Source organism: Phalacrocorax aristotelis, chromosome 15, assembly GCF_949628215.1.
Source record: "Phalacrocorax aristotelis chromosome 15, bGulAri2.1, whole genome shotgun sequence".
Classification (NCBI taxonomy): Eukaryota; Metazoa; Chordata; class Aves; order Suliformes; family Phalacrocoracidae; genus Phalacrocorax; species Phalacrocorax aristotelis.
In genome coordinates, this window is record NC_134290.1 from 1,943,157 (window position 1) to 1,957,570 (window position 14,414).

Consider the following 14,414-nt stretch of genomic DNA (forward strand, 5'->3'; position numbering starts at 1 on the left):
AGTGTCACATAGACACGCATTACACTGAAAGATGCTGTCTAGTAATTAGGCTCTCAAGTTACATTTCACATTTAAAGGTCTTACAATGCTTACCTTGTGTTTCACTTCTAATTTTGAAATTAAAACTTGCATCCTGTGGTTCAGTCTGCAAAAATGAATGCCTGTGTCCCCGGGAAGCAAAACTAAGGTGTCTTTTAGACGTATTTTAGACACTTTTAGATTGGATTAAATTGGGGCCTGTTGTAGAGAAGCTGTTCAGAATCTGTGTTTTCTTTTGCAATCTGCCAGAGAGCTTCGACATAACTTCTCTTGGCAAAGGAAGGGAATGGAGCTTTCTGCCAGATACTTCTCCTCCTCTTGGAATAGCAAGGATAAAATAACTATTAGCTCAACTACTGAAATGAGAAAGCAGAGTCCTTTGTGTCATGCAAGTGTAGTAATACATGTAATGTTGGCAGGATTTATAAAGTTCACGGAGATATATTTTTCATTCTAGTGATGCAGCATCCCGCAGAGCCCTGCAGCTGGCGCTTCAGCAGCTCGCGGAGTCCCAGCCAGATGCAACAGCGAAAAACCTCCTGCAGTCACTTCAGTCCTCGGGGATCGGCGGCAAGGCTGGAGTTCCCAGGTGCTGGATTAACTTGTTTTGTGTGGAAGCAGCTCGGAGTTGCTGGTAGTCGCTCTTGTGTTCAGAAAGATGCTGCTGCTTGCTGGAGGTGTTAAAAACATTTAGAGACAAAGGTGTTAATGACTGGTCAAATGTTCCTCTCTCATGTCTCTTTCATGTAGTCTGTGAAAGGGGAAGGACTTTCTTGGTGTTACTGCTGGCGGATTGGGTCTGAGTTATGGTTTTGCCTTTGTGAACCTTCAAGTCTGGAGAGATGAGGAACAAACTCTTTTATCAAGAAACGGTCTCCAAAATGATGAGGAGAGGGGTTTTCCTCGCCCATCTGGTGTTCAGCTGGTGGGATTCAAGACCTTATTATAGACAGGGAGACAATGAGATTTGAAGCTGAGCTGAGAAATACACGGCTCGTCTATTGTGGTAGCATGTGGGAACACTAGTGGTTCCAAAAGGTGACTTAAGGTATTGCTTAGCTGGTAGAGGCCACAGAGTGCTGTCCTGCAGTGCCTCCGTGGCCGAAGAGAAGCGTAGCTTTTAGAAAAATACCTGATCTTGGTTTAACGGCTTGCAGTGATATGATATTCACCCTTCAGTCACAGTGGCTGGCCTTGTGTGCAAGGACACGTCCTACGTTCTTTGAGGGAAAGATCAAAATGGGGTGAGGATCCTCAGGGAGCTGCGAGGTGGGATCTGTTACCTGGAGTGGCAGGAGGAGGTGAGAGCAGAAACCAGAACCAAGTAGTGTGCCAGGAGGGAATGTAACCTGAGAAGGGATTTGGCAATCTAAGGCTGGGAAGCTCTGACAGTGAAGATCAGTAGATGAGAAATCTTGAGTCACTTCTTGGGCACTCTCAGCTGGCAAGGTATTTAACTCTCATTTCTGTAATGCTACTGCAAAGATCCAAAAATGGTCTGTCTTCTGCTAAGGTTTTTCATTCCCAGAAGGCAAGATTTAGTTTCTTTTGTGCCATTCAGAAGTTGTAAGTGTTAAACAGGAGCCAGAACACATAGCTTATGAGAAGTAATTATTTCCTTTAAATGCTAAGACTTTAGCTGTATTTTTCTGTGACAAAATTGCCTCGGTTATAAGGTGGTCTTCTGATGGGCAAGGCCGAGTCTGTTATGGACTAGTAGGTGTAAGTTATGTACTGGGGGCTGTAGATTTACCTCCTCCTCCTGTTTGTACAACAGCAAGAGCAGTGGATCTGCAGCTCTGCTGGCGCTCTCCTGGACATGCCTGCTTGTACGCACAGTCTTTTCAACACCTGACAAGAGACAGGGCGAAACGTGGAAAAAACTGGTAGGTTCTTTTTGGTTTGCAGAAAAATCCCTTTAGAGATAAGAACTTAAATATTTCTATGTCTTTTAAGTTGCTGAAACATTGCAAATAATTCTGAACATAACCAATAATGTCATGTTAAAATCCAGGTTGGCATGACAATCTTTTGCTTTCTGGTGTATTTTGATCTCTCCTGTTCTGCTGGAGAAAGCAGGAGGTGTATAAAGCATGAGAGCGGGGCAGTTTCGCACCTGTGCAGAGACGCTCTGCATTACTATGGTGTGTACCTGTGTTTCTAGACGAGGTGTGCTAGCGGTGCCTCTGAGGTGCAGCCTGCAGCGTGGCATGAATTCCTCGTGCCTCCCTTGAAGTAGTTGCATGTGATACTCTGTCATACAGGATCAAGTAGCTTTTTGCTTTCTTTTCACCTACTTTAACAACCTGCACGGGCCACCATGCTCATAGCGCCTTGGCATACAGTTGGAACACATTTTAAGAAGAGATGTAATCTGACAGAAATTGCTGTTTTCGAAGTCAGAGTTTCCAAAATCGTTATGCGTGGTTCTGCAAAGTGGCGCGTGTGGGATGAAAGCAATGGCAGCTGTTGGAAGAATTTATGTGACTTTTTCCTAAGCAGATTCAGCTAATCACTGCCATCTGAGACATCTTGTTTGATCTGAGCTCTCTGACACGCAGGTGCATGAATGTTTTCTTGGCTGTTTCTCTTTGCAGGTGGAGGTTCAGTGTTTGCTCCTTTTGGAAGTCTTGGGAGGTTCTCGTAAGCAGGCGGTGGATGGGGCCATGAAGAAATTGAACAGGCTCTGGAAAGAGGTGATGTATGCCTTACATGGTCATATTCAGTAGCTGTTTTAGGTTCTGGTGGGTTAATGTGCCTTTCTCTTCTTCTTTTCAGAACCAAGATCTGGTGGATCAATACCTATCTGTCATTCTTGGTCTTGACCCGAGCCAGAGTTACGCTGCAATGTTGGGACTTGTGGTGCAGTTTTGCACGGCCCAGAAAGAGGTTGATATTATTAAACGATACAAGGTAAATCTGTTGTACTGCTTTTTTTTTTTTTTTTTTGGTAGTAAGTGGCGTCACTTCTCATCATGGAGAAGGGGCCTGAACAGATGTCTCAGTGAGGTTGGTACTTTGCATCTGCCCCTGACTTCATTACCTGTCAATTCAGTAGTCTGACTACTTTAGTCTCCTGACTAAAACAGCTGGGCTGGCTTTATAGAGGAGGTGCCAGATATGTGGCGCTTTGGCACTTCGCTGTGGCCTGTGCGTTTATGTAGACGGGCAACACTGCAGCTTTCTGCCTTCTCCCCTGTTGTAGGAATGGAAGGCAGCGTTCAGCTCTCAGTGCGTTTTGAGTGTTGGGCTGAAGGGTAGAGCAGAGAGTACTGACCTCTGCTTGAGTGTTTTCTGTGAGGATGGAAGCAGAGCTCCTGCTTAGTGGATAGGGCTGCCTTCTGGCGGAGAGTGAGGTGGGGTGCCAAGCCTGGCTTCCTGGTGGTGTGTGGGGAGCTGTGTATAGGTTGCGATGTGGCTGTAATTTGGTGTTTCTACTTGTCCAGGGTGCTCTTCTGGATTTCTACTTGAAGACCATCCTTATGAGCAAGGCAAAGCCTCAGAAGCATGTGCTGGTGAGACGTATTGTTAAAGCTGTTTGTGCTTTTGTCCTATGTGAAACGTCCGCTGCTATGCTGAGTGCTTTTGTTCCCTTTGCAGGACAGCTGTTCCCCGCTTCTTCGGTACGTGTCTCATGCTGAATTCAAGGACTTAGTTTTGCCAACTCTGCAGAAATCCCTCCTACGGAGTCCTGAGAATGTAACTGAAAGTGAGTCTGTCGTCTCTCTGCGTTGCTGTGTCAAAGAGTGTCAACAGTTATTCTTTAGAGGTCTGCAGTTGCAGGGGGAGTGTGTATCTCTGGACTGTGCTTTTGCTCCTGTGAGCACTGGTGGCAGGATACTCTGGGGTCTGAGGTTTGGATGTGGAGAAGCAACGTTTGTGGTGTGATCCCAGGTGTCTGGGTATGCGATAGCTACTCTTTGCACTGAGGACAGAATTTCACAGCTGAGTGCTAAGAGTAATACTGAATTAATCTGTTCACTGGGCATCAATTTCAGTGTTTTTTCTTCCTACTCCTTACTGACCGTGTCTGCTCTTGATGTGAACTGTGGGGAGGGTGTATTAAAATGCTAAAACTAGTTACTTAACAAAAGTAATAGGCCATTATCTCTTCTGTCTTCAGCAATCTCTTGCTTGCTCGTATCTGTGAACCTGGATCTCAGCCAGTATGCTCTAGACATTGTGAAAGGACTGGCCAGTAAGTACTCGTAACTTCTGGAGGGAGTGATGAATTCAGAATAAAGTGTTCTTCAACTTTCTGGCTGTACCTCTAACAGCTTGATTACTGGTGAAGAGGTTGTTTTGTGTGGGAGGCAGGATGATGCTGTAACTTGGAACTGATATAGTTCACGTGCTGGTTCCACAATCTGAGTCAAGCCGCATGTAGAGATATGTCCTTGTCTTGCTGATTTTATGCAGTTTGTCCTAAGGAGCTTTTAGCTTGTGCATTATTTTCTAGGTCATCTGAAATCCAACAGTGTGCAGCTAATGGATGAAGCAGTTGTGGCATTGAAGAACTTGGCTCGACAGTGTAGTGATCCTTCGGCTGTGGAGTCGCTGGGCAGACACCTTTTTGCCATCTTGGGGGGTGAGTAAATTGTAGGATCAGCAGTGGGGGTGAATAAAGGTTTGCTGGCATCAAGGGGTTTTGTGTAGTGTATTTTCTGTGGTCTTCAGCTGCCTGCATGGTAGGGGTGGCTCAGCCTGGAGCAGAGGGAGCGGGGGCAAGCTTTTATATTTTTAGAGAAGATTCCTGACGTAGCACATAGCCCTCGTCTGTCTGTAAGTCACCCATTTGTTTCTTCTTGGCAGGCTCAGAAGGGAAGCTGACAGTTGTTGCTCAGAAGATGAGCGTCCTTTCAGGTGAGGATGCTAGAAGAAAGCTGCTTCTCTGGTGGAGGAAGTTCAGCAGAAGGCTGAATGAAAGGGATCTGTATTTAAACCTTTAGGATTCCCTGCCTGTCATTCCAAATTGGCTGTGGTTAGTGTCATAGAAGGTGCTGGATACCGCACACCAGTTGTTGACTTTCTCTTCAAAGGAAATAATTGGCTGGTAGGCTGAAATGTGTTATGCAAGGAAGAAGATGACTGTATCCTGAGTAAAAATGAAGACAGCGGTCCTGCAGGGTTGGCACATGGTGGATGTGACATACAGATGGAGTGACAAGAGAGAGAGATTTCTCTGCCAGGATCAAAATGCGAAGGGTCATTCTTGGTTGTTTTCAAATTGTGCGGCAAATGCCGGTAGTTTGGGAACTCATGAGAGAATTCTGTCCTTTCAGGGATTGGCAGCCTTAGTCACCATGTGGTTTCCGGGTCCTCTAGCCAAGCTCTGACTGGAACCATGGCTGAGCTATTCATCCCTTTCCTGCAACAAGAAGGTGAGACCTCTTGCCTTTGATCTGGATTTGCTAAGCTGCTTTCATCTTTAGCAGGGTTTTCATAGGGCCTGGATTCTCGCCTGTTGTGTTATAAAATCCCTTGCCCTGTTTTGATGAGGAGCCCCATGGAGACAGTGCGGTGTCTGTCAGAAGCATGTGCATTCTTTTCCTGCTTCCTTCTGATGTTGTTACCTGCTTTCTGGTTTACGTTCCTGTGTTTTATGCAACTGCTGTACTGATGTGAGCTCTGTGTTACTTCCTAGTCCACGAAGGCACGTTGGTTCATGCAGTCTCTGTCCTGGCTCTTTGGTGTGTTCGGTTCACCACAGAAGTTCCTAAGAAGTTGGTAGAATGGCTAAAGAAAGCCTTCAGCCTTAAAACCTCTACTTCGGCTGTGAGGCATGCCTACCTGCAGTGCATGCTAGCCTCTTTCAAAGGTAAAACTGTGCAGCTATTAATATCTCTTTTGACTGTGTGGCTTAAGAGAAGAGTAGTCAACTTTTGTACTTCCTGATATAAGTAGATAGCTGTGTGGGTTAAGAAAGATTTTATAAGGTGATATCTGTTCAATGGCCTCCTTCATATTTGTCCTTAAACTCTCTTTTGCTTTCAAGTTTATAAAGATGGTTTGTCTCCTTGTATAGCCCCCAAAGTAATTTTTGATGGTTTTATTTTTGTTGTAAGATTTCTAGCTCAGGGACAATGCTTTTGTTTTATATAGCACCCAGCACACTGGCATCCTGGTCTGTGGCTTTGGCTCTCAGAAGCTTTAAAAAAATACAGAAAAATTAAAATTAATGTGTTTTAGAATTTCTGAAGATCTTTAACTTTTGGTGATCCTTTTGAGATTTGCTTCTGTTGGTCCTGTCCCCTTTGACTTCAGCATTTCATTGATGGGTCCATAGGGGAGCAGTCTGATGCCTGTACTGGGAGTATGCCTTTCTTGTTGATGCAGTGTGGATCAAAAAGATGGTATTCATTTGCTTAAGAGAGTGATATCTCAATGTATTGTAAGGATACAACGGATTTGCTGTAATTTCCTCAATAGGGATATAAGTGAAATTTTAATTCTACATTTTTCTGTTGTAGCTACCAGGAATTTCTGTGCTATCATAGGGCTGAAAAAAAGAGCTCTTAAAGCTACTGAGACATCACACAGGATGGTGGTCCTGTGGCAAATTCAGTTAGGCAAACCTGAAGTTGCTCATGCTTGCCATGGGCAAGGGGGATTACTTGCATGTGATGTGTGCAGCTGTTCAAGGGATCAGGGCTCAAGATAATTCATATTCCAAAATAGTTTACTTGCCACTGGAATGCTGACTACCATTGCTTTGACCCACCCAGTGACGCATCCAGCTGGGGCACAAAGCAAACAGAGATTCTAACTCTTATGAGTTTGTGGATAAAAAACTACCTGTGAATAGTTAAAGTAGAAAATCACAAGGTCTATCGTGTGTGAGGTGTTGCTTCTGCAAATACCGGGCACACCTAGCTCAGTTTCCATGGGAGCGAGGGTCGCAGACCAGTGGGTTTCCTTGACTTGTGAATGTGTGAAGTGGAACAAGTGGTTGTGGCTTGCCAGGGATTTACTTTCCCTCTCCTGGGGAAACATAATCTTTGAATTCAGACTTCTTGTGATTTGAACCAATTCCTTTAATGTAACTGAATTAGCATTTTATTTTGCATCCCATGAACAGAAACTGGTATTGAGATGGGACTGTTTTATCTGTAAGGAAAGGACTGAAGTGGTTATTGTCTAGCTTTTCATAAAGTTTAATGATAATAGTGATTGGCAAATACCCTGGGACATTCAGAGTCTTCCCAGTATGTGTCTGGTTCCTTTTCTTGCCTCATGACAACAGAACCACCATTGATACCCTTCTGGTGTAAAGTGTGAAGGACCATGTTGTTTTGTAACTTGTCTCTTTCTGTCTCCTCAGGTGACACATTATTACAGGGAATGGACTTGCTGCCAATGCTGATCCAAACAGTAGAAAAAGCAGCATCTCAAAGTACTCAGGTTCCCATGGTAACTGAAGGAGTCGCTGCAGCTTTGTTGATCTGCAGGATGTCTGTAATTGAGGGACAAACTGGTAAGGTCACAAAACATATATTGGAATCCAACATAAACAGGTTCTGATAGTTAATGCTTTTTCTTGACAACGTGCATGAGAGAGAATTCCTTAATCTGTGTATTGTTTCTGCATAGAGAATCATTGCCCCTTTGCAAACCAGGGAAGGATTTATTCCCAACTCTCTCGGTTATGTCAGTGAAGAGTTTGTGCTCTTCCATGGCTTTGCGAATTCCAGCTTCCATTCACTTAGGGCAGTGTTCCTCTTTATTCTGACAGAAGACGTTTACCCAGACCTTACGTGCCAGGACTTGACTGATACATTAAAAATATTACTTGCTTGTTATTTGGGCAGTATTTTTACATGCCATCTTTGGAAAGCATGAGGACCGGAGTTCTGTCTTCCGTTAGAGGATATGATAAGAACTGTCTGAGTTTGTACATCTGCCACGATATAAAATCCTGGTGTGTTCTGTCTACCAGAAGCAACACACCACTTTTCTCCTTTCCCCCATTCTTAGGAAGGCTTGTCCTATGAAAGATTAAGGTGAAACAAGCTTTATATTTCACAAGTGCAAGTCAGAGAAATATGTTTTTTCAGCAGGTGTTTTTGGGGCATGCTTCTAGTTCTGAATGAGAGAGATGAGAGGCTTTATAGCTGAAGACAAGTAAAGCTGGAAATAATTCGAGTGATTTCAGGAGACAGAATTCTACTGTATTTTATGTACACTGCTGTGTTCTGACTTATTTTGAAACATCCTTCATAGACATCTATTCTTTTCCTGTCAGAGTCTAAGCTGAGTGGTTTCTGGCAGCTGATTCTGGATGAGAAAAAACAAATTTTTACATCTGAGAAGTTCTTGCAGTCTGCGCCAGAGGAAGGTAAATTGTCAGTTATTGTGTATCCAGTTGCCGATGTATCTATTAGCTAGTGCTTATAAGAGCTACAGTTGCTGTTAGCGCTGTTCGGTGATCCTTGGAGGATCCAGTTTCAGATTAAAATGAACAGTGCACTCTTTCAGAAGTGCATCTAGGCCTGTAATCTAAGCTAGAGAATGAATTAATTTATTTCTTAATGAACCTGAGTTACCAAACATTTGTAATTCCAAATATGTATATTTTGTCAAAGTCTCTCCAATACAAAATGTGTTTGTGCGATGTCCCAGTTTGTAAGTAAATAGTTGCAGCCAATCTAAGGGACGTGGAGAAGCCTAAAGTTAAGATGATGATGGGAAAAAGTAAAATAAGGCTGAAGAAAAAGACATGTAGGTGAAAATCTTGAGATACATGGGGGAAGAGTAATAGCAGATAGGAGATCAATTGGGTTATAAATTAGTGTCTCTCTGCTCTGTTTTGTTCTCTTGTGTTTAAAGATTAATTGAAAAAAAAAATTAATGGAATGTGCCCAGCAGAAAGCATTGGCTACATTTTAAATGGAATGTTTTGACTATGAGTTCACGAATCATTTCTCTGAAATGAATTTGTTTATCTTTTGTTCCAAGCTTTGAGTAGGTAAAGTTTTCTAAGTGGGAGATAACAGCATTTCTGCTTTGCTTGCTGTGATCCCTGTTTCCTGAAGACAATGTTCATTTTCACTTCCAAGTCTGCAAATGTTCTGAAACAGTGTGATTTGGAAAACTTTGTATTGCTCCCTTAGGATGTTAGCTCCAAAAACTAATGCTGATTTTTTGAGAGCAAATATTGTCATGATTTGTTACTGGTTATTTAAGCAAAATCATCCAGCTAACATGCTTAACATCTCCAAACTGTCTGATGTCTTGAATGTTGAAAGTTCTCTGTACCATATTTAACATGGGTTATAGCCCACCCCATGTTTCAGGGCTTTCTGCTCCTGCTTTTATGGTATGGCTGAATGTTGATATACAAACCAAAGTGCCTAGTGACAGTTGAAGCTCAGAAGATGGTATGAGGTAAAATACCAAGGCTGCCATTCAAATAGCATTATGCACTTGTGTGTGGATTCAGTATACGTTTTATTGTCACTGAAGACATTTCGGCAGTGCTCGGGAATTAACGGTATTGATGCGGTGAGGATTGTGTTTATCGTTTGGTTTGCACTGTTGACTTAGACAAAAATACGCCACACAGTGATTGGGAAAATTCTGCTGGGATCCAGGTAACAACATTTCTGTGAAATCATGGTTCTGCTAACAGTCTTGGCAGATCTGTCTTGGATTTGTCGCTAGCTTCAGTGGGAAGGTTTATATACAGGCTTAGTTTGGGTAACTATTTTAATGTGTCCTGCTTGCTGCTTGTTTGTTTTCAGGTAAAAAAAAAATCTGTTTCCTTATGAAGTCTCATGCTATTTTGAATATTTGTCTTTTCCCACAGCGATGTGTACAGTACTGCAGCTGACAGAGCGCCTTCTCTTGGATCATGCACAACGACTGCCTGAAAGTAAAGTTCAGTACGTAGACCGCTCTTGCTGCCACCGATCTGTGTCTGATCTCTGAATGTTAATGCGGGCAGCGGAGGGGGTGGGCTTGGGACTTTGCGCAAAATGTTGATCTCTCTGTGCTTTTGTGTCCGGTTAGTTTGCAGAGCTTCCACCCTTGCTAGACTTCTTTATTTCTCTGTTTTCAGGCAGTATCACCGTGCTCTTGTTGCAGTACTGCTGAGTCGGACCTGGCATGTTCGAAGACAGGCCCATCAAACAGTTAAGAAGCTCTTGTCCTCTCTGGGAGGGTACAGACTGGCCTATGGGCTCTTGGAGGAGCTGAAAGTGGTTCTCAGTTCTCATAAGGTGAGTAGTCAAGAAGCCTAGTCTCTGCTTAGTCAGTTGTTCGCTGCCAATCACCTCCCTACTCTAGATTTGTTGTTAGTATTGACGTACAGCGTGATATGAAGATGATTCAGTTCCAGATAATCTCCTAGAATGCCAGTTGTTACTAGATTACTGTGTATTACTGTGTCGGTGTTTGTGGTGTGCCTAGTCTTCCTTATATACACAGAAGACATATTACTCAAAATTACTTGGGGAGCAAGCTGCAGTTTTCCACGTCCTCCTTTTATTTTAATCCAAATTTAATCCCTGGTGGAAGACCAAGTGCTTCATTCCTTTCTTGGTATCCTAGTTCTTTGACGCTGGCTTATAACTCAGGCTGCCTATTTAAAACAAATGTAATATAAATACTTTATTTTTGATAATAGTTGCTGCTAAAAGAAGGAAACAATGAACTCTATATTCTTGGGCATGCTGCTAAGTCAGTACCACGTCAAGTTGTATAATAGATTAAGTTGCATGAATTAGGTACCATGGCTGGGACTTTGTATTCTTCCCATGTCACAGATACAGCCTGAGGAAAGTATTTTTGAAAAGACAGTGGGCAAAATTCGACTCCAGAAGTTGGGCATGCTGTTCCCAGCCTGCTGGTTCAACCTTTTCCCAAAGTCCTCTTTGCCAAAAAGAATCGTTTTAGTTATATCTCACCCTGGCTTGCCAAGTCTAGTGTAGCCTTCCATTCTTAGTCTTTCTGTCACTCTTGCCTTTGTGCTTTGGTTCCACTGATCCTTTACCCCTTCTTTCCTTTGAAAACTTGAGGTTGTTAGTACTGACGGAGGGAGCTGATTATTGGTATTCAGTATGGTGTTACTGTGCGGAAGGGTGCTCAGGGCTCAGGAAGGCTTGGCATGATGTGTTAATGACAAGCTGTCCACTCAGGTTCTGCCTCATGAGGTCCTGGTGACAGAGTCGGGAGAGCTGTCGGAGCTAGGAAAGACATACGTTCCTCCCCGTGTCCTTCATGAGGCACTCTGTGTCATCTCAAGTGTGGCAGGGCTTGATGTGGATTCCTCTGAGCCAGAAAAGCTGGCACTGGAGATGCTGCTGGTGAGCCATCATCCGTCTGTAGGTAAGTGAAGGGACAAGACCACTTTCATGGCCAGTGTATGCGGTTTTTACCTTACCTTTTTATTTTATTTGCAGTCTGCTTCGTATTTATTATGCTCATTTATTGTCCTTGCTAGTGGCAGTGCAGCCAGGTCTTTGGCCAGCCCTCCTCATCAGGATGAAGATAGATCCCAAAGACTTCATCACCAAACACCTGAATGACATATTACAGAGGATCATTGCCCACACTCTGGAGAACCAGGTGATAAACTTCTGCTTTCCTTCTCTTAGTTTTGGGAGATCCTTTGGACAGGAGAGTTTTCTGGAGGAGTTAAGCACTAACTGGTCTATAAGGAAGGAGGTATGTCTAAAAGGTGGGGAAAAGGCAGGTTCAAAGAGAACGTCTCTGGTAAAAAGGAGCTGGGATTTAAGGAGGGAAGAATGTACACCAGCAACTGGGTAGGATTCCAGCTAAAATTCAAGTACTCACTGAACAAAGAACTAGGAATTAGAACATAATGTGTGCTGCCTCAACAGGCCATACTTTTTTGAGACAATTTCAAGGAATACTGATGATAATGTTTTTTCCTTTGTTTTCTTGGTAGTCATCTATGAATGCGGTGGGATCTCTCTCTCTGCTTTCACCTGGTAGAGTGCTCCCACAGCTCATCAGCACTATCTCAGCATCAATGGAGAATCCAGCTTTATGCCAGGTTACTCGAGAGGAATTTGCCATCATGAAGACACCAGAGGGAGAACTGTATGACAAGTCTATAATACAGAGGTAAGGCTTTATAATTTCTTTTCTCTGTGCACCTGGGTATTGATTCCTGCCGGCATCTAGCGAGTGGGTTTGTCAGATGCTCTTTCTGGACAGGAGTTCCCGGGTTTGTGTGCCTGACCTTAGTCCAGAGCAGTGCTGATTTTCTCTGCTTTTCCTTCTCAGTGCTCAACAGGATAGTGTGAAAAAGGCTAACATGAAGAGGGAGAACAAAGCTTATTCCTTCAAGGAGCAAATCATTGAGCTGGAGCTGAAGGAGGTGAGGTGATGGGAACAGGAAAGCCAGCAGTGAAGGTTCTAACACCAGGCTATCTTGTGTAGTTTGTTGCATGGCTTCCGGCATATGTTTGCACACTGTTGGGAAAGATTCTCTGAACTTCTTTCAATACCTAAGTGTTACCTTCTCTTATATCTGTATTTATATCAATTTATGTGGTATTCTACTTGTTTGTGAGTGCGCTTACTAGTTAGTAGTAGTTGTTCTTCCTCTTCACCTCTTGTTCAATGTATATTGTGTAACATTTTCAGTAAGGGTTGTTAAATAGGTGCTTCCATCTTGTAGGCAGCCAGCAGTTCTGTTCAGTCCAGCCAGAGCAGTGGGCGTAGGTGGGGGGAAGAATTTGGTGAAAGCGAGGGAATGTACCAGGTTGACTGGAGTATTCTTTTATTAAAGGTTGACTTCTGTTTGCTCTGGAGAGGACGATATGCCTAAATTATGTAATTTGTGACCAATTTAAATGTGGTAGAAACTGAGGTTATGCTGCTAATGGGGCAGTAAAGTGTTGTTAACCTGCTGACTTTCATTTTGTGTCTACACTTAAGAGTGATATGCTTGGAAGAATATTTTGATACTGTTTTAAAAGTAAATTACAAAAAACCCCAATGTGTCCAACTGTCTCCTCTACCTAATTGAGGGGACAGTGTTAATAGCTCCTGGTTAATAATGTCTGTGGCTCTCTACTGCAGGAAATAAAGAAGAAGAAGGGAATAAAGGATGAGGTGCAACTGACTAGCAAGCAGAAGGAGCTGATGCATGCACAGCTGGAAAGGGAGTCTCAAATAAGAAAACGGCTGAAGGAAGTAAGTTTTGATGGTCTTTTTTGCCAGCTCTGCGGCTACCATGACCTGAGTCATTTTGATGAAAGGAAAATGGAGTAGCGTAGATAATATTTGGCAATAACCTGTTTCCCTCCTTTGGAGACACTCACACCCCGCCTGGACGCAGTCCTGTGCCCCTGCTCTGGGTGTGCCTGCTCCAGCAGGGGGTGGGACGGGGTGAGCTCCAGAGGGCCCTTCCAACCCCTACCATTCTGTGATTTGTTTCATACATTAGAAATTACATTTAATAACTTGATTTTTTGGGGAGTTTTTTATGGTAACCTCTTTAATTGTTTGTCTTACAGCTTGATAATGAGCTGGAAACAGCCCTAGGACTCCTGGACAGTGTTATAAAGAGAAAGCCTCCTGGTCTAACTCAGTACATACCTGGTCTCGTCAGTTCTTTCTTGCCACTTTTTCGATCACCTTTAGCTGCTCCAAGGATTAAGAAACCTTTTCTTTCCTTGGCTTCTTGTGTCATGCCTGCTCGACTGAAAACCTTTGGTTAGTATTTGCAGTTGCTATTTAAGGGCAGGGTGCATTATTTTTATGGCAGGGTGGTGAAAACCCTTGCTCTTATAAGCTATGGATTATGACAGTGCACAACAGACAGCCAAGAGGAAAAAACACCCTGGAACAGTACTTAGGGAGATGACTGTGATGTCCCAGAGATCCTACTGCTGGATGGGACTGGGTCCAAAGACAAGGAATTGTTTAGTTATTGTGACCACCTCTTGGTAGCGCTTGGTCGCAATGGGATTGCCTCCCCTGTGTGGAGTTTGGAGGATGTGAGTGTAACTCACGCATATGCGTGTGAAGGAGGCTGTCCCCTGTAAGCTTCAGGGCTGCACTTCGCTGTGCCTCTCCTGTAGCCTGGGCTGTTGCCCAGAGCTTTGTTACAATTCTTGGGCCTGTGTTCCTGGGGATTTTTCTCTGAAGAAATCTTTGGGTTTAGACTTCTCATGGATTCTTTATTCTTTCATACCAGGTACTTTAGTGAGCCATGTGACCTTGCGCCTGATGAAACCAGAATGTGAATTAGATGAGTCCTGGTGTCAAGAAGAGCTGCCTACTGCTCTGAACAGAGTTGTTAGCTTGCTGCATGCCCATACCATTCCTAGCCGAACGGGCAAGGGAGAGCCAGGTAAAAAGTATTGTAGGTGCCTCTGACGCACCCCGCCCCAGTCACTCTG

At 43.6% G+C, this 14,414-nt stretch overlaps 1 protein-coding gene across 2 annotated transcripts in view; it reads left to right on the forward strand.

Annotated features, from left to right (window-relative positions):
* GCN1 (GCN1 activator of EIF2AK4) overlaps positions 1-14,414 on the forward strand; it is a 43,598-nt gene that overhangs the window by 3,372 nt on the left and 25,812 nt on the right. For both annotated transcript variants that reach the window (XM_075110834.1, XM_075110832.1), the window contains exons 4-25: positions 497-628; positions 1,817-1,925; positions 2,637-2,735; positions 2,818-2,952; positions 3,486-3,554; positions 3,640-3,748; positions 4,163-4,237; positions 4,499-4,627; positions 4,852-4,902; positions 5,322-5,420; positions 5,684-5,857; positions 7,361-7,513; positions 8,282-8,374; positions 9,845-9,920; positions 10,097-10,256; positions 11,175-11,364; positions 11,480-11,604; positions 11,948-12,126; positions 12,289-12,382; positions 13,090-13,203; positions 13,527-13,725; positions 14,210-14,365. In XM_075110834.1, the coding sequence (XP_074966935.1) occupies positions 497-628; positions 1,817-1,925; positions 2,637-2,735; positions 2,818-2,952; positions 3,486-3,554; positions 3,640-3,748; positions 4,163-4,237; positions 4,499-4,627; positions 4,852-4,902; positions 5,322-5,420; positions 5,684-5,857; positions 7,361-7,513; positions 8,282-8,374; positions 9,845-9,920; positions 10,097-10,256; positions 11,175-11,364; positions 11,480-11,604; positions 11,948-12,126; positions 12,289-12,382; positions 13,090-13,203; positions 13,527-13,725; positions 14,210-14,365 (2,720 nt within the window). The remainder of the gene's footprint in view (positions 1-496; positions 629-1,816; positions 1,926-2,636; positions 2,736-2,817; positions 2,953-3,485; positions 3,555-3,639; positions 3,749-4,162; positions 4,238-4,498; positions 4,628-4,851; positions 4,903-5,321; positions 5,421-5,683; positions 5,858-7,360; positions 7,514-8,281; positions 8,375-9,844; positions 9,921-10,096; positions 10,257-11,174; positions 11,365-11,479; positions 11,605-11,947; positions 12,127-12,288; positions 12,383-13,089; positions 13,204-13,526; positions 13,726-14,209; positions 14,366-14,414) is intronic.